The sequence below is a fragment of the Varanus komodoensis genome, unplaced genomic scaffold (assembly GCF_004798865.1).
Source record: "Varanus komodoensis strain SLA01 unplaced genomic scaffold, ASM479886v1 scaffold49, whole genome shotgun sequence".
Classification (NCBI taxonomy): Eukaryota; Metazoa; Chordata; class Lepidosauria; order Squamata; family Varanidae; genus Varanus; species Varanus komodoensis.
The window spans coordinates 2,136,727-2,161,544 of record NW_025336072.1 but is presented as its reverse complement, the minus strand read 5'-3'; the positions used below and the strand labels follow the sequence as shown (position 1 = coordinate 2,161,544).

Genomic DNA, 24,818 nt, shown 5'->3' with positions numbered 1-24,818 from the left:
AGTTCTTGATCAATTCAAATGTTCCCATGTCATCTGAAAAGTGATAGGACATTTCAGAAAGGCAAAGGAATGAAGAAGTCTGTTAGCAATTTAATAGGTGTGTGCAAGAGACGTATTATGTGTCAGCTAATAAGGAGAAGAAGATAATAGGCTTTGTGTGGGGTGCCTGTGGCTTTTTACATAGAAGAGAGCTCCCAAATACATCTTCTCCCTGGGAATCGCATAGGGAAATAGTGCTGTTTTCCTCAGTTTTAATGAGGGGTGTGAGCTTTTGCTTTTTGGAACATAAACCACCATTAATAATTCTTACTTGCATCTCAGGCCAGCTGGTAAGCCTAGGAATGAACCTACCTGTAAATAAAGAATGACGTTATTGCTGCCATGCATAATAAGCCTGGAAAGAAAGATTCAAAAATGCACAGGGGCATTTGGAGAACAACACCAATTGTAGCTGTTCTCTGAAAACATAACCAGGTAGCTATGTAGGCTTTGGGAACTAGAAGCAAATGTGATTGAGTTCAGAGATAGAAAGAAATGAAAAGGCAGCATTTGGATGACAGTTATGACCTACCCAGTAACAACTCGGCTTTATAGCCATATTTCAATATGAATTCCCAGCAGGTATTTCAACTTTGGCATCTAATAGTATAAAGCTATGTCCCTTGATAAGTAATTACCACTGTTCTTCGTCATGATCTCCATGCATCACACACATATGGGTGCTGCGCCTGTGTAGTACCTATTGCTGGGAAGATTTAAGAGCTTTAATGGTTTTCACCGGAACTCTGCCCCCGCCCCCCATGGTATAAATGGGCAGAGTGCCCGCCCCTTCGCCAGTCTACTTGTGACCACTGTTTGCTGTGCCTCAGGCCTTTTTGCTTGTCTCCTTGTCTGTTTTCGCAGTACTTACTTTACTCTCAAATATTTCTAAACTTCTAACTTCGTCTTACCCCTTCTTGATCTGAAACCCTTTATCCAGTTGTTCACTACCCTTACTGAATCCCCACTTTATATCTTTCCCCTTCCCCCCAACCCGCTTTCCAAATGTAAAAAAAAACCCTTCTATCATCTTAACTTTCAGCTATACCTCTCCCTTTACCACTGTACTTTCTTCCTTCTTCTCTTGATGACACAGCGGGCAGCCTTCTGCAAGTGCGCTCAGTGTGGAGCTAAAATATCTCCCACTGATCCGCACACCCTATGTCTCTTCTGCCTAGGAGAGGGACATAGACCTGACAAGTGCAGCCACTGCCAATCGTTCACTAGGCAGGCTCAGAAAAACCAAGAAAATCGGCTACACAGAATGTTGTGGGACCAAGCCTTGGTCGCCATGAACCAGGTCTCGGCTGATACCGGCTCCTTTGTGGCTCCATGGTCTTCCAAAAGTGCCCCCTCTTGCTCATCTGAAGGAGACTTGGACGGTCCTGATGGAAAGCGCCCCTCTTATTCTTCTTTGAGGAAACGTAAGGAGAAGAGGAAGCATGTTGGGTCCGAGGAGGCATTGCAACTTAAACGTCACAAGGAGGACAGACCCGATAAGACCAAGCGTCAGTACAAAAAACATGCTAAAGTGCCTCACTCCAAGCCGAGTAATATGCCTATCTCAGTACCGACCGAGCCACCCAGCCGCCAATCGGTTATGCAGGTGACACCTCCAGTGTCACCCCCACAGATCACCATCTCTCCATACTCCAGTCCTGAACGCTCGGATCCATTGGCTCGAGCATCCATCTCGGATGGAGAAATCCATGAATCTCTGCCTCATTCGGGACTTGAACGCCCACCTGCAAGGTCGCTCACATACACCTACTGGGAGACATCCCATCTCCAGAGGGATCTCCAAGGGCTCCTCAGTGCCCATCCTTCCTCTTACCTCCACAACCTCCTGCACTACAACCATTGTGGTACTGGGTGGGTTTGCCCTATGGGGAGATTGATCCCGAGTAAATGGACCAGCCTTATCTGGTCTGTGGGATTTCTATCCCCCTTATGGCTACTACTCACCACCACCAACGTGTTGCCACCATTCCATCCCTCAATCAGTGTCGAGGGACGTTCCATCAACATCTGCTGTGGTGCTCACACATCCACCAATGTCTCCAGACGGATCTTCCTCCAGGCCTCCATATGATTCCAACTCAGATTCAGAGAAATCCCAGCAGATCCCCACCTCTCCCAATGCTATTATTACCACCCAGGGTCTGGGTTCTCCTGGTGACATCCAAGGTTGGTTCTCGGAACTGCTAGCACGTATGACAAAGTCCCTTGAAATCAATGTTCAACAGTGAACCAGGATAACATGTATGATGTGGTTTGTAAAGAAGACTCCGCTCCTATTGCCCTGCCATTCATTAGCACCCCTCAACAGGCGATGCCTTACTCATCTTGTACCAACAACTCCTTCGGAACTGACAAAAGTGCCTCCTTCGGGACCGACACTCGCGTTGTCTACACTTGCTTCCACAAGATCAGAGACTCCTTCTATGCCACTTTTACACTCAGTACCGACCCCAGTACTGACAACATCTTTGAATCCGACAGATCTTCACCTGGACATTCAGTTTATTCTCTAATCTGCACTACGACCAAACACACAACAGTCCTGTAATGCTAAATGGAAGCGTTTCACCTCTTTTGCCACTGCTAACCAATTTTTACCTCAATCTGCCACCATTGAGAACATTTTACAATTCCTACTCTCGTTAACACCGTGGGGGTCTCAAACCTTCCTCCATTAAGGTGTATATTGCAGCCATCTCACATCATTGAGGATGCATTGGAGGTTCGTCTATATTCTCTCACCAACTTGTATGTCAATTCCTACAAGGATTACAAAACCTACCACCTCCAGTCCGATCGGTTGTCCCGATGTGGAACCTCTCTGTCGATTTACAGGCTCTCACCAAACCTCCATTAGAACTGCTGGCTACTACCAATCTTTGCCTTCTCTTGTGGAAAATGGCCTTCCTAGTTGCTATTACATCGGCCAGAAAAGCTAGTGAACTGCGTGTCCTTCGTGTCGACTCTTCAAATCTCAATTTCCACAAGGAGAAAGTTGTCCTCCGTACCGACCCAGCCTTTCTGCCAAAGGTGGCAATGCCTTTTCACCTTAATTAGGACTTTGTTCTACCTGCTTACTTCCTGCTCCAGATTGAGCACTCTTTACACAGCCTAGACTTCCGCAGAAGTTTGGCCTTCTATCGATCCTGAACTGAGTAATTCAGGAAAACCAAACAGCTTTTCGTCAAATACTCGGAACATGACAAGGGAGCATCCATTGGCACTGAAAGACTGTCAAAATGAATAATTGAAACGACTGAATTTGCTTACCGCCTCTCCAAACTGGACTTACCTGTTACTCCAAAAGGGCATTCCACAAGAGCTGTTGCCGCTTCTTCTGCCCTCCGTGTGGGTATTCCACTTCACGATATCTGCAAAGCGGCCATGTGGTCTACCTCATGCACGTTCATGAAACACTATTGTTTAGACATCAAGGCCAGACAGGACTGTTCCTTTGGCCACGCCGTCTTGTCTACAGTTCTTCAGTGACGACACCGTCCTGCCTCCGGGTGTGGTAAGATTGTTAGTCACCCATACATGTGTGATGCACGGACACCACAACGAAGAAAGGCAGGTTGCTTACCTGTAACTGTCGTTCTTCGAGTGGCTATCCGTGCATTCACTCAACCTGCCCACCCGCCCCACTTCGGTGTCAGTGACTGGATATACTTTGTATTTCAAGGCTTCCTTATGGAGCAGGGTTCTATACCAGCCAGCTCCATCTGGGGGTGAACGGACAGTCTTCAGCTGACTGGTGAAAGGGCGGGCACTCTGCCCATTTATACTATAGGGGGGCGCAGAGTTTGCGCCAAAACCGTTATATCTCTTAAATCTTCCTGGCAACAGTTACTGTGCAGGCGCAGCACCCATATATGTGAGAATGCACGGATGACCACTCAAAGAACGACAGTTACAGGTAAGCAACCTGCCTTGTTCAGTAGGGCTTACTCTATGGAAAATTTGCACACGATGATAGTCTATGTTTTCAACAGTTTAAAGCTATAACTACCCAGATGTACCTGAAAATAAGCCTATTGGACTAAATGGTGCATATTCCCAAGTAGGCATAAATAGATTGTGTTATAAGACTGCAGACACAGAGAAAAACAAAAACAACCAGTGAAACCTGGATGAAATTTATCTAAAACATCAATATATATTGTATTAGTTTCAATATATATTTGATTGAATGTACTTTCATTACTCAGTAAATAAGTCCTTTTTTGCCAGCTAAAACAGGTTTGCTAGGAAAAAATGGAACAACAGAATGGAGAATTGTTCTGTACTGGCAGCACAAAATAACAGTAGGTATATTTGATTTCATAGACATTAGTAAAATTTATGTAGCTGCTGAGATATTTCATCTTATTGAATGCAGAACTATAATTAGATTGTTGCTCTTTTCTCCTCTTTTTGGTGACAGCAGAGTCATAAAGTTACGATACTGATGAAGGAGAATATTCATGTAAATAGGACTGCTGAAACTCAAGTTTGTTTCATTTTGGCAACAGTAAGAACATGACAATTCTTGTAACACCAATCTGGAAATGTTTTAGCTGTGTGGATAATTATACTGCATATATTCTAGCATTATTATTTTTAATCCTGAAGACAAATTAGAATGAACTATTGTTCAACACTGAAAACTTCACCCAGTCTTTGATCTTGTATGAGCACATTCATAGAATTACTACTTAACACTGGCTTAGCCTTTCATGTAGTTTTGGAAACTGTTATAAGTGAGATCCATTAACAGGAACAGAGGCTTTAAAAAGCAGTACAGGGAGAGAACAGACTTGTTTTGAAGCTTTCCATTGTTGCCCACACTCTTTACTGGCCTATGTTCTGAGTGTTGCACAGTTTTTCGATGGCATCTAGAATGAAGGTACTCTAGATTCTAGAAGGTATTCTCTTACACTAACTTATCAGTATCTTAAGGTCTTCAGAAGCAGCTTGTCTCTAGGTTCCTTTTCTGTGAAAAGCTCATTTTGTAGGACTGGACAGAAGGCCTTTTCTGAGATGGTACTCTCGTTTCTGGAATGCCCTTTCCTACTGAAGCTTGACTGGCATTGATGGTGTTACCATTTTAGCATCATGTTAAAATTTATTTATTTGTCCAGACATTTTAAAGAGTTATACATTGTTAGTATCTCTGCTGTTATTTGATGGTTGTGGCTTATTTTAAGAGCACGATTTATGGTTTTACTCTATTATATTAGGACTTATTTTATTTTATTGCCCTGATATGTAGGACAAGAATGAGTGAAAACCCTTGTCAGTAGTTTTTGTGCTTTTTTTCAGCACACTCCAAAGAAGATGAGTCAAGGATCCACTCTCTTCTCTTGTGGAATTATGGGTGAGTATGAGATTTACTATTTTATTTTATTTCATTTTATTTGTACTGTTCAGTTATTATTGCTGTTATAAAGGGAGAAATGTAACAGGGATCATTGAACTGATTCTCAGTTTTACTTTTTTAATGCACTGAGAAATCCATTTTCTAATTTCTCATGCATTTTCCTTTGACTTCCATATGTCAACTGTTGATCTGCTTTATGTTATGCAACATGGCACCCAGCTGATGAGCTCTCTGCATTTAAATTTTCTACTGGCTGCCCTCTATGGCAATTTTTTTGTGACCTCACCGTCTTCTCAAGTATTGCAGAATCTAGTAAATCATCTCTTCAGTCTAAAACAGATGTTCTTAACTGAGACAACTGACAACAAACAGATTCCATTGCAAAGTACACTAGTTTTTTGAAAAATCAGCTAAATGACACATCTGGTATATTCAGATGATCTAGTAATGCTACATAGACTTGGGCCAGAATTTCATTGGAATGAAAGAAATAAACTTGCCTGCTATTCTAATATAATTCTCAACTCACTCAAATCCTCACTCAAATTTTGTGATGCTGAATGTTTCAAAATTAAAGTATATCCTAAAAAATACATTTGAATTTCCCTGCTCTCTGTAATCTGTAAATTGGAGTGAAACACCAAGGCTGTAAAAGAAGGCATTAACAATCAGTTAACCAGTTTAATTGGTACTCTTATGCTACTTTCATCAGTTGTCATACTGTACTGGAATATCAGCTACCATCTATTTCAATAGAGATACTTTATTGAACTTTATGTTGTCAGGGTGTGGTTGGATGCGTTTTCAAGGTTGGTGGTTTTAAAGGCACTAGCACTGCATTCCTTAGTTTCTTAATGTGACTGGGCAACGACCTCCAAACATAGTCTGAAACATTAGGTAAAGTTTGAGCCTAACTATTCTACCATGAAGTAATAGTGTTTCCCTCAGTCATAGGCATTGCTCTCAGTAGAATTAATGGGGATTGAGCAGCTGTATGGAGGGGAGTTGTATGTAAGTTTGCAGGCAATGGAGTAATCTGAGATGAAGGGAGACAAGTAGTGTGTGTGGGGAGTGAATATAGACATACACATATATGAATGAATGTTATCTTTATGTTCCCTTTGGAGAATAAATCAAGAAACAAAAACTACCAAACCAGTTGATCAAGAATACAGTGGGCCCAAGCCTAATCAGCTTGTCATAAACTTTCTACAAAGCTATATGCATTTGAGTTACATAAATCTCACTCTTATTTTGCTTATATCTTCTTTCCCAAAATCCTAATTGTACCTTGTTGACTGTAATACTTCTTGTGCAATAGTTTTTATTGTGCTCAGTCAAAAAGAGAAAATCCCTTTGGCAATTTTTTTTTTGTTTTGCTTTGTAATTTAAGGTGCCTTTCCTGATACTTTTACTTACTCTAACTTCTGCTAGTCCAGGTTAACCAGCCAAGTCATTGTTGAAACAAGCCCAAATAGGTTCATGCTAACAACCCCAATGAATTTCAAATTGCTGTACCATTAGATACTTAGATACTTACTGATTAGATACTTGCATTCTTGCTTCCGCAAAGGGTTGACAAAAGTCAGTCTTTCTAAGTTTTGATTTAGATTGGGGTCAGTTGGAAAGCAAAAAATGTACATTGGACTGGAGAGAGAGCTTGACTGCTTTTCTTGCTTTGTTTGAGAATAGGCACAACATCTTGAAAACTATCTATTTGGCTTTTAGTGAACATGGAAAAAGTAGGAATTAATAAAGTTGGTCTATCCATAGAATAAACAATACTGCTTTTGTGAATGAAGTTGTGTAAGTCTAGCACTAGGATGCTATCAGGGTGGGCTATAGTTAAGGCATCCTGCCCACAGAGCACAGACTAACTGGGAATGGTGATTAATATCCAACTCATGGTACCAAAAGCATGTTTGCCCTGGCAGAAATGCCATTTTACCTTAAGGAAGAGGCTAGATAGACCAAGCACTTAAGTAGAACTGCTTTGTCTCAGATGCAGTAATGGCCTTGTACAATATTCTTGCTTCATTCTCACACTCCATAAATTAGTCCATGGTTTATGCAGGAATACTTCACCCATTTCAGCTTGATTTAAAATTTCTCAAACATCATTTAAGTAAAAGTGAAGCTCTTTAAAAATCAACAATATTGAAACAGTTTAGTCATTTGCAAATTGCTCTGGGCTTTCCTCACTCTATAAGTAACATAGTTGTTTTTAATTTCATAACCATAACCAAATCAGTGTAATTCATTTCCCGTTAGCTACTTCTAGAATACTGTTATTAAGTTTTTAGACTTTCAGTGTGTGTCAGAGTAAATGCCACTTATCTTTAGGCTTTTTAAAACTTCAGTCTGTCACTTATACCTATGTATTATATTGCAGTGTGCCACTTTAAAACAACTTGTGTGAATAAAACTGTTTATCATAGCTTCATATGGAGAAAATGTGGGTATATATTGCCAATTAGCATCCAGTGGCAGTCTCTATTGTCAGAACTACAGTAGGGGAAAAATGATTTTAAAAACCTGATTCCTGAATGTCTTTCAGCTCAGTCATATGCATTTTTATTCAGAAGCAAGTCCCACTGGGTTCAATAAATCTTGCTCCTACACAAGTATGCAATGGTGTGCAGTCTGAGCCAGTGATTATTTAGTGTAGATATCTGAAAAGGTATCAAATACCACTTGATACCCTAATAAAAAGCATTAATCTTCCAAATATTTGGCAAACCACAGTAGCCCACAGTAAAAAAAAAATATTAAGAATTCTTTGAGTTTGCTGAATAGTGGTCCTACTAATAAAAGAGAAGATTTCTTTTCTGGAAAATAGATGGAAGATGAGAAATGTACTGCTATAAATTCAGCCTTGAGCAAGAGCCATTTTGTATGCCTTGCTTGAGTAGCTCATGAATGGTGTGCAAATAAATTGTTTCTGTTATAGAACAATTTCCCCCTATGTCCTCTTCTATAGCCATTGAATGCATTCACATGATCAGATAAGTGACTCTGTGAATATCCCCACCAAGATGATTTGGCTCACTGTGACTTGCTCTCCCTTCTCCTTTGCCTCAGTCCCCCAGCTTGCATCTGAGTTTCATTTGTGGCAGAACCTACTTTGTTTCCCTCTCTCTGCTCTGATTGCTAGCTCTTTTCATTTGCTGCCATTTTTTCCAGAGCCTCAAAAAAAGCTCAACTGGAATTGTATGTTTTAATTTTTTGGCCTCTGAATATTGTGCACTTGTGTTCCTAATTTTTGATGATGGTTATAATGCTTCTCAGTCTTATTCACATGCACAAGTATGCTGTTACAGCTGTTCAGTATGTATAGTCTTGCCTGGTCAGTGTCCATGTCTGTTATGCTGCCAAAGAGAGCAGTAAAGTGGAGTAGGTAAGGTACATGGAAAATGAGAAACCAAGACTGCATGTCTGCTAATTTGTGCACAGTTGCTAGAGTCTAATTGCTGCCTGTCATTTTAAAAACACAGGTAAGCAGAGGAAAACAGCAAAAGAAAGTATTCGAAAAGGTACAGGAACTAGATCTCCTCCTTGGCAATGTGACACTCTGGCTTTTAAGAACTGGTGGGTGGTTCTTAGTTTTCCCCACCTTTTAAACACTTGCCTGAGTCTACAGCTACTCCACAAAGGGTGGGGGGAATATTAACTGCCCTTTTGTTGCTCCTTTAAAAAGCCCTTTGCAGTTAATACAGTTTACCAACTGTTAAAAAACCAACAGCACAGTAAATGGAGGAGAAATTTGCGTAGATTTCTACGCAACGAAGATGCATGGCATTTTTGCTGCTAGCTTGGTAATATAGCGAGCCTCAAAGCATGGGTGGTGTATCTAATGCATGCATTCAGATTCAGACAAAACTCACACCTAGTCAGCTGCAGAACTGCCATAGCCTGTGTGGTTAGCATTTTTTAAGTATCAGAGATGGAAGACTGCCTTTTACAGGGAGACTTTCAATGATAACAGTTGTAAATCACAACTCTGAACAACATGGTGTGTTTAAGTTGTCATGCTCCTTTATCAAAGCAACAGGATGCATTTTCACAGGACCATACTTCCTTATTATTTTAATATTGAATGTTGATAACACAAAAAAATAAAGCTTCTAAGTTTCATAGGAGTTCTACTGAAACAAATAGAACTATACTAAACAAATAGAACTAGTTTGAACTTGCAAGCAATATTTTCTTTACTTTCTGAAGAAGAATATGTGCGTCAATTCATGCTTCAGATGGGCATACAGTACTTTTAAAAACAAAGATGCATTACCTAAAGTTTATGTTAGAGCAGCTTCTCTTTGTAACTCTCCCTACCAATGTTTTTGTATCTCCTTTATACTGGGCAAATATAATAATGACTTGGCTCATATAACGTGATAATCCATCATCAGTAACTCATCTTGGTGGGTTGTCATGTTGTCTGAACCCAGAACACTTCTCACAGGTTGGTTTATTTTTCAGCAGCAAACCACCCTGACAGTCAATGGTTTGTTTTAGGGGTTGTTGGAAACACAATGGGTTGTCCTGTCTTCCAAACCTTGGGACAGCAGTTTCATCATGAGTTGTGGAAATCAGCTGGCAAGCCACTCTACAAGAGCAGCAATCCACTTTTTTTAGCAATCTTGTCAATGCGCCTGGTACAAGTGATTGCTCTCCCCTTATTCCCAAGGAGGACTTTCGAGTGAAAATCACTGCATTGCCACATTTTTGGCCCCAGAAATATGCAAAGTTTGTTCATCTTCATCATTTATACCAACATTTGAAATATGCTTCCTGAAACAGGCATGGAAGAATTTATAAGACTTGGTGAGAATTTTGACTTTGTAATTCAGACACAGGCAGTGTTGTTGGGCTATGGGCATGTTTGGAAATTTGGGGAACTGTTCTGGGCACCATCACAAAGTGGCTTCTGTGGGAGGTGTAGTAAAGGAGAAGCAATCTGCCCAAAAGACTGCGTACAGGTCAGTGGTGGCATGTGAGCCCCAATGAACTAAACTCCTTTGAACCCACAGTTTCAGTATCAACAGAAGCTGATTTCATAATGATTCTACCTCCCAGTAAAACATGTGTTCATTTGTTTAAACATTGGAGGGTCACCTTAGTGGCACCCAGAAAGGTGTCTGGGAGTGCATTGATGGTCACAGGTACTACATTGTGTACCTCTGCTTGTAACTATTTAAAGTTGTTGGGATGGAAGGAACTCAAATGGCTGAAAAGAGTTGCAAAAGCCCTATTCCCAAGTGAAAGGTTTTATTAAAATGATACTGGATTACTACAGTCTTCGCTTAATGTGAGCTATACAAGAAAAGTTCTTTCATTATAAGCTTCAGAATTCTACTATTGATAAAAGTAATACTTGTTTCACTAATATCTTGAAACTTGGCATCCATCACTTACCTCATTAACTTCTACAGTGGTGAAGAGCTTCAAATGGATCTAAATTGCCACAGACACTAGAAATTGATGTATTTGTACTTTTTACTCTAAACTGGGGGAAACTACTGATGTACTTTATTCTGATTTTACAAAGGGGTTTGCCTTTCACTAGTTTAGTGAAATTCTGAGCAACTGCTTAAAAGTTGCTAAGGGTTTTCCACACCAGGACCCCCCCCCCCATGCCAGCAACTGATGGAAAAGTTATTTCAAGTACGCTCACGTTCACATTGAAGCTAGAGTGTTGCCAGTACTTCAGTGTTTTATACTCTGTTGTTCCTACTAGCATGTTGACTGTGGGGCTAGAGCAGGGGTGGGCAATTTATTTTCCTGTGGGGCCACATGAGAAACTTTGACAGTTGTTAAGGGCCGAACCAATACACTTACAGCTCTGCTCAATATATATCTCTATAAAAACAGTAAATGAAGTATTACAATGATACAATGAAAATGTGGAGCACAGAACAACGCTATTTAATGAATATTCACAAAAACATTAACATTAACATTACATGAAAAGCAATAAATTCAATTCAATTTTACTTATATAGCACAAATTTACAACATATGTCATCTCCCACCGCTTAACATAGTAAGGTACAGACCTTACGAATTATAACAGAACAGAGAAACAGAAAACTCAACAATCCAAGTTGCCTTTGGATTCCCTATAAATGCATCCAGCTTTGTTTGTTTGCATTACCTCAGTTCTTTTTTGTAGTTGTTCAGTGAGAGAAATCTAGTCTGTTTTGGGCTTCAACAAGTGCACTGAAGTCAGGTTGAAGAACAGCACTCAAGTGATCGTCACTTAGAGAGGATCTGTATCTGGATTTGTTGAACTTCTTCACTGAGAATGTTTGTTCACATATGTAAGTGGATCCAAAGAGAACCAACATCTTCTGAGCATGTCTCCTTAGGTTTGGAAAGCTCTCTTTGAAAGAAGAATAAAAAGTCAGCAGTGATACTGACTTAAAGTGCTCTGCCAGCAGTTTATCAGACTACAGATCAGTGAGTTCAAGTTGGACATTGCTGGGTGCAGTATTCACACTGCAGCTGAAGGGAGAGGAAATCATGTGCATTTCACTCTCAACTGTTTTGAAGTCTTCAAATCGTCTTGAAAATTCAGCATGCAGTGTCCCCAACATGGATGAGTACCTGTGGAGGTGATCAGCTGATGGTGTGCCTTAAGTGTGGGCATGTGGGTAAGAATGTTGCCCTCCAACTGGCTTGAAAGAAACTTCAGCTTTCTCATAAAAGCTGTCACCAGGCTGTACATTTCATGTGCAAAGAGGCCCTTGCCTTGCAGCTTGGTATTTAGTTCATTCATCAGTGCAGTCAACAGCAAAAGCAAGGTCTGCCATCCAGTCTGCACCTGAGAGCTCGGTGATGTCCCTGCCTTTCTTCTCACAAAACTCTTGAATCTCTGCTCTCAGATTCCATACTCTTTTAAGCACCTCGCCCAGGCTGAGCCATCTGACAGCTGTCTGGTAACTGAGGCCACCAGGTTCACTCTCATGCTCCTCCAAAAAGACAACAAACTGTCTGTGATTAAGTGCTCTTGCCCTGATGAAGTTAACAACTTTAGTTACAACATCAATCACGTGGTTGATTTTTAGCACTGACTTGCATAACACTTCCTGATGTATAATACAATGCAACAATATCAGTTTCTGTTCTGGGTTTATTTCAGTCACTTTATCTTGCATCCACTTCAAAAGTCCGACATTTTTCCCTGTCAAATTTGGACAGCCATCAGTTGTAACACCGACCAAATTCTCCCATTTTAGTTCCAGCTTGTTCATACAGGTATTTACCTCTGTGAACAAATCACTCCCCGTCGTGGTCCCTTTCATCGGCCGCATAGCTGCCAGCTCCTCCATCATCTCAAAGTTTTTAGTTAATCCATGTACAAAGATGAGTAACTGGGCTGTGTCATGGACATCACAGCTCTCGTCCAGAGCCAAGGAGAAAACATCAAAATTGTCCACTTTGTTTTGCAGCTGAAACTCCAGATTTTCTGCGATGCTCTCCACCCTCCTCGTTACGGTTCTCCTGGGAAGGGGCACATTAACGAACGCTTCTTTTTTCTCCAGGCATAGAAACGCTGCAGAGTCCACCAGGCATTCTTTGACAAACTCCCCATCAGAGAATGGCTTACTTTTTTGGCGATTTTGTAGGCTGTTAGAAAGTTCATCTTGAGTGCTGCATCCCTTGATGTGTGAGCTTTGATAAAAAATCCTTGCTGCTTTTGCAGCTTAGCTAGCAAAGCTTTAGATGTCCGTGTCCGCTCTGCATCCGTCAAATGTTTGTACTTCTCCACATGTTTGGTCTCGTAATGTCAATTCAGATTATAATCCTTCAGCACCGCGATCTGTTCTCCACAAACTAGGCACACAGCTTTGCCTCTGATTTCAGTAAAGAAATACTTGGAAGTCCATACCTTGTTAAAAACTCTACATTCCAAATCGATCTTTCTTTTTTTGGCGTTAGCTGACATCTTCATGGGCTGAAGCTAACCAACTAACAAATCAGTGCATAATCTTTCTTCAAAGTACAGAAAGTAGGTGTGAAAAAACGTTAATTTAGCAGATCCTTCAAAATAAAAGCAGTGCAGTTGTATTGCTTGCATCTATATTACGACGATATATATTTTCATTGACTTTTTTATTTGCCAGTGAATGTGAGCCAGTCAGGGTCAGCCATCGGGCCAGATGTGGCCCGTGGGCCATACAATGCCCAGGTCTGGGCTAGAGTAACAGAAAACTGTCAGCTGAGATCAGAGTGAAGCAATTTGAAAGGCTGAAGGAATCACTCTGACTGAGAGATCACTGATGAAGAAGTGGAGAAAAAAATGAAAAAGTTATGCTGGAATCTTGTCAGGCTTAATCAAAAGCAAGCCATTCTCAACATAGAAGGGCATATCTGTTTGTATATATCTACTATATTTTTTCGTAGAAATGAAATTAAACACAAACATTTATGGTTTTGTTTTGTGATTTGTGTTTTTGTATTCCTTCAGAACACTATAATAATAAATTTCCTTTTTAAAAACCAAGGAAATGTAATAATACAAAGTGTAAGTATAAGACTACCATTAAGACCATTTCATGTGACTTAAATGCTGCAATTCCAGGAAACTGAAAGGCTAAGGCTGATGGCTTAACAGGCATGCCCCATGATCAATACTGATGTTGTATTGCCACAAGTTGTGCTTATTTACAAGCAGCAAACAAGCATAAATCAATTCACTAGAGGCTACCTCTAACAATACCGTAATGTTTAGATGTCCCATGTTGACCTGGTTCTGTACTGCTTTGTGAATCATCTTGGCTAGCTCTAGCGTTCCTTCTCTGCATCTGGTTTTGGTCCTGGAAGTGTGCATGGAGGATAAGCTATAGGCAAGCACAATTTGAGACGTTGCACAGCATAATTACTGATCGTGGGACATGTCCTTTAAAACATTAGCATAGGTTTTCAATTCTTTGGTTTTGTGGAGTTTGAGCCAGCATAAGATAGCCTTAACTCTGTTCTTGATATGTTGATCAATGAATATTTAGCTTTAGGGAGAAATCAGCAAAAAAACTAATCCTGATATAAAACTTCAGTTGTAACAATTTCAAGAAGGTAGACCTGAAATTCTCTATAATGCATGCATATGATGAAGTACATTATAGCCCATGAAAATCGATATCAGAATAAATTTGCTAACTGTAAGGTGCCAAAGACCTTTTGTTGATTTTAAAAATTCAGTTGTCAGTTCTACTGCTTTCCAGGAAGTCAAAAGATGTGGCTGTTCCCATCTCAGAGGTGGATCTCTACAACAGAAACTTTTGGGTGGCCACACCAGATAATGATGTTCCCTGCTGCTATGGTAAAAAATACGACACAAACTAAGTCAATGACAATTATTGGCAAGACATGTCCCAAATACTTGCAGGTCAGCCAATGGTTTACTGGGAAAGGCACATGTGGCAGACAAAGTTTCAACAAACGTACAACAGTTTGAAGAATTATTATGTAAAAATGTCATCTGTGCATTTGGCTAGTTTGGGAACGTTCACTCCTTGTTGTGTATATGTGGATGTCTGGTATCAGGTGATGAGAAGCAGAAGCACAACTTTTTAGTCTTTCCAGATACAATTCATTTTGCTAGGTCAGACTTTCCACCTGTACATTTACAATATGCTCATAAATATAAGAATAGCTTTCCTTGGTTCTTTTATTAAATTTATTGACAGTAAGAACAGTTCAGCCATAGAGCCAATTACATAAAGGGACACGTGGGCTCTCCTTTGTTGAAAGTCTTCTAGAAGAAGCAGGAACGCCATCTGCCACAGATGTTTTAACTCTGAATTGCATGTATCAGAGTTCAACTAGATGGACTACAAGTACTTCTCCTTCTCCATGACTCAGAGTAGTCAGTAAACACTACAGTGTAAGATTTTCTCAAAGAAGAACCAGAGCAAAAAAAGTGCTGCTCCCAAGTTTTTAAAATTTTAAATAACTTTTAATTTAGAATTAGTCACCGAGAAGGTAATTTCGGCAACTTTACCTCAGAATCTATTGGTGTGATTCTGGAAACATATCTTTCTTTTGCAAAAAAAAAAAGCTTGCCAAAATGATTTGAATTGAATTTAATGAGCTATATTCAGAAATGATGTATAGTTGTCCTGGCATTTTTTCCTTTGTGTATGAAGGGGATTATCTGTTAAGGATTTATTTCTAAGTTGCAGTGGATTTTGGGGAGATTTTTAAAAGAGAAAGAGAAGAATGATGGATATAAATATATAAATGTTGATATAATAAAAGGTAATATGTTCCATCCTCATTGCAACATCATTCTTTTAAAATGAAAAGCCACATTTTTATAAGAGTAAAGTGACTATTGTTGCATTATTTTATCAGGTACTCATTGGAATAAATATGTGCTTCTGTCAAAAAGCATAATTTTACTTTGTAGACAGGGCTATGAATTCTCATATATGTACATGAATCAGGCTGCAATATCAAATGGACACACTGAATTCAGCGGGCCTTATATTTTGGTCATTTCTCCTCAGAGTAGACTCTTACCTAGTCAGTTTTGAAATCTTCAAACTGCATCAATTTGCATCCTGTCCCCAAATGGAGTAGGTTGAGCTCTCAGTATGCTAAAACAGATACAGTATTTATAGCTTTGCAAGAGGTATGGTGCATCGTATTGTGCCAGTTACAGTTTGAACTGTTTTCATACACAAAATTAACTCTACAGGGAAACCCAGATTTAAAAATTGGTAAGAAAACATTTGTCTGGCAGACTTGGATGGTTAAGCAGATTTTTATTTTAGATTATTTAGTAAATACTGATGACAACTTTTTGCTATTTTATGTTCTGTGTGCCAAGTATGATTTGCCAGCTATGGCTGAGTGGCAGTACATGCAAGTGAAACATCTACCAGAATTTAGGCTTCATTCTCCTGCTTTTGCAGCTTCACACTGGCCTTTCTTTAGTTAATTACTTATTAAGGGTGACCAAATGCACTGACCTGTGGTTGAGGTTTCTAAATATCTATTATCAGTGAATAAATATGATAGGGCTTAAAAGTCATCCAATGAGTTCTGTGGCTGACTATGCACTAGAACTTGGAGTTTCCAAATCCTCAGTCCATCAGTTTAACCACTACACCACAGTGAATCTTCTGCTTTAAGTGTAGGTAAGTCTGGCTTCAACTCTAAGCTTTTTTGTTTTGTTGTAGTACAGAAGTGGTATATCAACCTTCCCAGGGAGGCTGCAACTGATAATCAGTAATAATGGAGAAATACTGCAAATATAATTCAAATGTTATTGATTATTGCAGATTTTAATCTGCATCTCCAAGATTTCTGCAGGTACTGCTGAAAATTGAAATTCCACAGTCACAAGTGGAAAACAAGCTACAGCCTATAGACTTTAGGAGTGTGGTATCTGTTACCACTTCCATTAGGAATATTTTGCAGTGGCTTCTAGGTTTCATGCTTTTCTGCAAACAAAGTCTGCATCAGTCATTTCCTTAGGCATTTGTGGTGTTGCATATTCTTGGTAAGATATTGTAAGATGGTCTAATGCTTTCTCTGTCAGTTCTGTGCTTGTCACGGTTGGGACACTGAGTGTTTCTTCCCTGTTAGCATCAGACATGTGCTCTACAATGTTGCTGAAGACCTATTTGTTTAGACAAACTTAGCTGAAATCTGACTCTAGCTGTTTTTTTATTAATGTGCATTTTGTATGGAACATGTATATGTTATGGATTATTTTGCTTTATGCTGTTTATTGCTTTGCTGTTTTTACATTGAGCTGTATACACATTTGAAATATAAATAAAATAAAATACTTTGTTGGTAATAATTTTCTAAGTTTTTTGTAAAAAAAAAAAAAAAAGCAAGCAAACGTGCTGGATTTAGCTATACAATTCATGTTCAAGCATAAAGACAATATTGCTCACAAAGGCAGCCTAGTATCATCAGATGAGGCAGCCTAGTATCATCAGATGTTACAGGTCTTAGAACATTTACAGTGCTTTTGCTGAATTTTTAAAGAAAAGGTTCTGGTTTACAAGCAATAGTGATCTAATTCATAATCTAGGCTTTAAATAAGAATCTTAAAGCTGAGTTTCAGCATTGTTTCTTCATTGGTCAGCTCCATAATAAGTTCTACGTTAACCATTTATTAAAATCATGTTTGCCAATTCTTGCTTCTCTTTCTCTAGATTTTTCTCCAGTCTGCCTGTGGAACCTGGACTCCCAGTTTGTGATAAATGAACAATTGAGAGTCGTCAGGTGACTTTCCATGGCAGTCTTCACGTGATAAAATTGTCTTGTACAATTTTCCATATGCGAACAAATTACAATATCCTGATTTTTTAAGGGTACTCTTGTAATTTTGCTACCACAGTGTTCAAAAGTTCAGTGTTGAAATGTCTGCTGTCTTTCATTTGTCAGTTTTAACCATGTGCTGGTCACGTGCTGATCTGATTTATTTCTTCAGAAGAATGATCTGCTGATTGGCCTATGGAACAATAGTATTGATTGCTGCTTAGGTAGACTGGTCAGGTTGCAATTGTCAGGTTGCAATTTCTTACTAGGCCCTGGGTCCTGAAAAAGTATAGGCCCTGTGCATCAGAACATTAGATCTTCCTTTCTTGGCCCTTTTCTGTCCATGTCTAATGCTGAGTAAGCTTCTGTGCAAGCTCCTGAGAACATCTCTTCTAAAACACTTGTATCAGCATGGTAATGTAATTGATACTGCCAATTATATCAGCATGGCAGTAAAGGAAAAATCCTATGAAAGCAGAAGTCCATTTGAGTCATCATAAAGGGGCATCTAAACAGCAGCTCTCAAGTGCCAGGCAAGAAAGCCTATGAACAACATATGGAGATTGTGGGAAAGAGTTTGTTTCATTTTCAGCAGCTGATGAGAGTAAGAAAGTGTTAAATGATAAAATAGAAGCAGAGAGCAGGGCTATGATTTCAATAAAAGCTTTTCATAGGACTTGCTCTCTGCACTCATGGTAGATTGCAAAGGACAGGCAGAGAAGGTGCTTCCTTTCATATCCATTACTGAGAAGAGTAATTCCATGTTCTTGGCCCTTGTATTGTCACCACCCATAGCTTCTCTGGCTTCTTTCTTACTGAAGATTCATAGTAGGCACATACACAATCCCAAATAGGTTTCCCCCTTATTCAAAACTTCATCACTCCAGTCTCATATGTATAGTCCCCCAACCCCACTCTTGCTGCCTTTCTGTTTAAACAGGCTTTTCCTTTACTTAAGCTACCAAGTAGTGGGAGCTGAGCTGGATTCATTGCAAGTAAATTTGCATATTAGAGGCTTGGACTTGACTGTAAACATTAACACCACATTTTTAAAAGAGTGTGTTCGCAAAGACTGAGATAACCTCAGTTGCTATTTTGCCTCATTCTGAATAGGATGTTAGGCTTTGAATAATAGTTCACATAATACATAAGCAGTTTCAATTCCAGTCTTCTGGTTTTCTTTGCTTCTTGAGAGAGGGAGGGAGAGAGAGAAGAGAAGAAAAAAAGTAACACCCAAAAGGAAAATAAAAAAGAAGCACTACCTGATAATAGCAAAACCCATCACCTCTCTTTACTGCTTTCTCACAGCTTGTTACTTAACAAAACTAGTGTCAGCCACTTAATAGCTGTTAACCGCAGCAGACGTTGGTGAGATAGCAAAATGAATAAGCAGCCCATGATGAATTATGATGTAGCTCCAGCACCACTGTCTTTTGGCCCACAGGCCTGAAAATAAGTCTTAGGTATTGGTGGGTGGCAAACCACATGCTCACATTTTATTCAGAGCCATTTTTATATATAATAATCTGTCAGAATGAAAGAGCCAAGGCTTAACATGGGTGTCTGGAGTTGCAGAACTAGGCTCATTGCATGACTGTGTAGTTTTCTGTCTTCAAGTTGCTTTGGATCCAGTGCAGGTTAATAAAAGGAATATGTACTTCTCTGAAATACTGCTACATCTGAAAGAGGGAACAGCAATCTTTTCTAAAATAAAGTTAAATTACTTTCCTGTGGCTAGCAAACTTGTTCTATAATGCATACCCTGAGTAGTTTGTTATACCATAGTTGGCTAAACAGTATACCCTGAGTAGTTTGTTATACCATAGTTGGCTAAACAGGAGCTCAATATGCTACTAATGTGAGCCTACAAGTCCACTTAGGGTAAGTAAGTAGAACCAATGGGCCATCCTCCATCAAGGAAATTTACTTTTCCATATCCTTGTTTTCTCATTGTGTCCAACATCCCAGCAACCTGGACTATTTCACTGACAAGACTGTCATTGGCTATTTCTTGGTTCCTGTACCCATTAAAAATGGTGCTGAACTCAAGTCTGTGTACAACAGAAATTGTTGACGAAGTTATTTACTCAAAGAATTATGTTAGCTGCAAAGTCATTTCTGACCCATCACGACCCCATGGACAACATTCCTCCAGGCTCTCCTGTCCTCCACCATCCCCCAGAGTCTACCTAAGCTCACACTGACTGTTTCAGTGACTCCATCTAGCCACCCCATCCTCTGCCGTTCCCTTCTTCTTGTGCCGTCAATTGTTCCCAGCATTAGGGCCTTCTCCAGTGAGTCCTTCCTTCTTATTAGGTAGCCAAAGTATTTGAGTTTCATCTTGAGTATCTGGCCTTCTAAAGAGCAGTCAGGGTGCTGTAGGCCTTCACAGCACTGGTCAACTTCAGCTTCTTCGGCATCAGTGGTTGAGGCATAGACTTGGACTACTGTGATGTTGAATGGTTTGCCTTGGATTCGAACTGAGATCATTCTGTAATTTTGGAGATTGTTTCCCAGTACTCTTTCACCTACTCTTTTATTGACTGTGATGGCTACTACATTTCTTCTGAGGGATTCTTGCCCGCAGTAGTGAACCTGATGGTTATCTGAATTAAATTCACCCATTCCTGTCCATTTTAATTCGCTTATTCCCAAAAGGTCGATGTTCAGTCTTGTCATCTCATGTTTGACCATGTCCAGCTTACCTTAATTCATAGATCTTACATTCCAGGTTCCTATGCAGAATTGTTCTTTACAGCATTGGACTTTCCTTTCACCACCAGATACATCCACAACTGAGTGTCCTTTCGTCTTTGACCCAGTCACTTCATTCTTTCTGGTGCTACTAGTACTAGCCCTCTGCTCTTCCCCAGTAGCACATTGGACACCTTCCGACCTGAGGGGCTCATCTTCCGGTATCATATCTTTTTGCCTTTTGGTATTGTCCCTGGGGTTTTCATGGCAAGGATGCTGGAGTGGGTTGCCATTTTCTTCTCCAATGGATCACGTTTTGTCAGAGCTCTCTGCTATGACCTGACCGTCTTGGGTGCCTGTGCACAACATAGCTCATAGCTTCATTGCACTACACAAGCCCTTTACCACAACAAATCAGTGATCCATAAAGGGGACTCAAAGAATATTTTTGCATGAGAGAAGGCATGCACAACTTACATAGTAGAGCAATAAACAGCTATTTTTGCAAAGGGGTGAGGGGGAAACAGTTCAATAATTTGATTGTTGATTGAGACAATGTTTTCTTAGTGAATGATTTCTTCTAAAGGTTTATAGCTGTTTGTAGAAATATTGTTGAAAGAGGAGAGGGTGGGGGGAAGTATCCTGTATCCTCTTGTACAGGATTATCAAAGCCTCTTGTAAAATGGTGGCATTTGGACCCTGAGGGTCATGGCAGCTTGCCAATAAAATTAGCATCTATTTCTGTTTCTTCGTCTGAAGACCTGACCTGAGAATGCTCTGTTGGCTGCAGTTAATATAGTAGAGGAAATAAGTAGCATCTAAACATAGATGCAATTGTTTCATGTGCATGTCATGCTTTGCATTGTGTTCATTAAGCTGAGGAAAATGTAAGTCAAGGTTGAAAAAATAGAACTGCTAGCTGCATCCTCAAGCAGATCTCATCATTTTCATTGTTGAGTGGCAGTACCATACTTTTGCAGATGTCAGTACAAGGACACAACTGGTGACATGCATGCAGTTGAGACAAACGTCAGTGTGTGGGTTCTGAATGTGAACTTTCTCACTCTGAACAGGGTTGGTGGTGTCATGTGGCCACTAGAAGATGAGCTCTTCCCCCAAACACAAGAATTTCTTAAACAAGGGCAGGAAATCTACAAAATGCTCCTATTCCATTGATGTATTTGGTAAGGGAATGACCCAAGGTGCTCCAGTAAACTGCAGCAGAGTCCTAGTCATACAACACAGTGTGGACACCATGGAGGGAAAGAGTCCAATATGACAATCGCAGCAACAAAAAGGAGCTGCGGTGAGGAACAATGAGCTTCTCTCTGAAAAAACAAACCAAATAGCTGCTCTGAAAGCTGACCTGATACTCCAGTAGAAAAATTTGCTCAAGCCACTTGACTAAATTGAGTAGTTCTAAAAAACTGACTGAGGATCCTTCTGTTAAAGCAAGCACTCATTCTCAACCCTAAATAGCAGCCATAGAGAGATCTAATACCTATATGAACAAATACTTGGTTAGGAAAACTGCAGTTACTGGCAGAATTTCTGGATAAGAGGACTAAGTGACTCTGTGGACAGTGTCAACCTGATTGCAACTGCTGTTGAGATTTTTGCACTGTCTTCTCTGCACATTCTGTAGGACTCATGGCACAGGGTACTGGCACTGAGGACATCAACTGGTAGAAATCTTGGAGAAATTATTATAATAATACACATTAACAATATATTCATGTACAAACTAGAGCAGACTGTGAAGAATAAATGAAGTATGTACTACAAAAATAGCAAACTCCAGCTATATCAAAATTTAGCTTCAGGAAGTACACTGTCACCAAATTGCAATTTCTTATCCCTTTTCATGGTTTTCCCATGAAAAGTCTAATCACTTATGCAGGCAAAACTTATTCAGTCTCTACAATCATGGAAACAAAATGTTGCTACTAATTCTAAATCTCCAGCTAGTTCCCTCCTGCCCATCAATTGAGGAAAAAGAGTGTAGCACCACTAACTGCATGGGCAATGGACAGAGAGTGATACAGAAGTATAAAGGAAAAAATAACAACATTGAAAACTTTAACGAACAAGCCATGCTGACAAAACTAGTTCCTTCAACTTTACATGGCACCGAAAGTGCATTAACTGGGTTTAGATGACACAGTATAGATCAGAATGTGTTATTTAACCCTTAACAAGCCACAGTTCCCCTGAGCACCAAGCAGTAGGATATGTTGTGTCATGTGAACCTCAGCCCTCACATAACACTAAAGCAGAGCATTGTTTAACCCTTGCATAATTAATGGGGGTTGCATTTTCAAAAAGGTGGCTGTACACTTCTCACTGTGGGTAAATATCAGCGGTTGTCTTGTCATGCAAGTACCCCATTGCTTGTTAAATACGATGCTGATGTTTCATAAGAAGGATATAAGGTTGAATAACAGTTGCTAAACATAAACTGTGCTGTCAATATATAATTTTATTATTTGATATTCTGTACAGCAGTTTCATATGTGCATGCTTATTTCTCAGTATGGGAGTGGGGGTTAGAATTGGTAATAATCCTCCATAAACCGAGCCTGCCAGTTCAAAGTAGAAAGGAAGCTCTATCTTCTGTATGAGCTAATTGCTGGTCAGGGCCTCACTCTGCTGGACTTCAAATGTTTTATGACTATTTTATTCCATGCTTAATGTTTTGTTTAATGATTCTTATAGGTTGTAGGGGCAAAGGTAAATTGCTTCTGAGTTCAGTTAATGAAAACAATATAAAGCCAAACATTCTTCCTTGTTTTCAGTGATTAAAATTAACTTTAACTGCCTGATGTCTGGGATACCTGGTCAAATTTAAACAAGCTTAGAATTAATGAAAAAGAAAAAACTCAGATAGTGCTTCTTCACTTAAAAAAGGAAAGTTATAATATTTTAAGCTCAACATAGAGAAGAAAAAAATCGTATCTTACGGGATATCAAATGTCACAGGAGTCACCATTCTACTAGCTCAGAATTTTGATACACAAGTTCAGGATACCCTTAAAGACTCTACTGGGCATCATATATTCACACAAGGAAAAGGTGGAAAATGTGCTTTAATGTAGGATTGGTATATGCTCCAAAATCAAATCAAACTTTACAACAGGTCACATATGATTTGGGGGTTATTCCCCCCTTAAACAATCCATACCACTCAGGTTCAGAGTAATTAGAAATGGTGCCCAGGACATGTTGGAGATTAAATCAAGGTCCCAGGGTATCTAAATTGCCCCTGATGTCTGTTAGTTTATTTATTGTGCATGTATTATTGTTAAAACTTAATAAAATACATTTCAAAAAACCTTCAGAACATTGTTATATTCACTATTGGTACTGTATCCCATAGAAGCTTATTTTTATTAATAGCCCGATTGATTTGCCATATTCAGTATCTGCTTGCTGTCTTCATTATGGACTCACTCACATGAAAATCTAACCATGTATGTGTCTGTCTGTAAAGCTGAGTGATAAACAGTTACATACACATACATACATACATACATACATGTTGCTTTTGGACCTCTGGTTGCTTTTTAGTTTCTTTTTAAAAATATTACCACCAATGTAAATTAAAAATCATATAACTGTTCGTTCTTCTTTTCAAGTTCCAAAGGGACTAACACAGAAGTACCTCCTATATTGAAACAGAATAATTACAAGATCTTGGCTAGATAACTTAGCAGCCTGGAAGTTACTGCATGTATTCTCAATGTTGTAAGCATGTTCTATAGGAATGAAGAAGGCAGAATTATGGGAAATACTATGTAGCTTCTGAGGACATTGGGTTGCTTCCATATTCAAGTGCAAGCAAAATAGGGAAGTTGGCTTCCTTGCTTCTTCTTTTCTCCATGATTGCCTCTTCATCTTCCTGAAAAGATGAAAAACAATGGAAAGGCTCATAATAGCGAAAGATCTAGTGATGCTAGATAGGGAAGGGAGGCTGACAGCCACACAACATGGCTTCCACAAAAACAGGTCCTGCCAAACAAACCTTGTGGAATTCTATGACAAGGTTTCGAGATGGCTAGATGGAGGGGATGGAGTGGATGTGGTATACCTGGATTTCAGCAAGGCCTTTGACAAAGTGCCCCATGATATCCTGGTGGAGAAACTGAGGAGTTTTGGGACATACCAAAGCACTGTCCAGTGGATTAGGGCATGGTTGACTGACCGAAAGCAGAAGGTAACCATTAGCGGGGAATCATCGGGATGGTGGCCTGTGACAAGCGGGGTCCCCCAGGGCTCTGTCCTGGGGCCGATCCTGTTTAATCTTTTCATTAACGACATGGAAGAAGGGGTGAACAGTCTGCTGATCAAATTCGCAGAGGACACTAAAACTGGAGCAGTGGCCACAACTGAGGAGCAGGTACTCCAGATCCTTTTGGATCTGGAG

The 24,818-nt window shown here is 39.7% G+C and overlaps 1 protein-coding gene across 13 annotated transcripts in view; it reads left to right on the top strand.

Moving 5' to 3' along the window:
- The window catches only part of FAM53B (family with sequence similarity 53 member B), a 160,640-nt gene that overhangs the window by 47,064 nt on the left and 88,758 nt on the right, over positions 1-24,818 (top strand). For all 13 annotated transcript variants that reach the window (XR_006416226.1, XR_006416227.1, XR_006416225.1 and 10 more), the window contains one exon: positions 5,362-5,416. Coding sequence is in view for 10 of the 13 variants with exons in the window: in XM_044445673.1 (XP_044301608.1) it covers positions 5,362-5,416 (55 nt within the window). In the remaining 3 variants the exon portion in view is untranslated. The remainder of the gene's footprint in view (positions 1-5,361; positions 5,417-24,818) is intronic.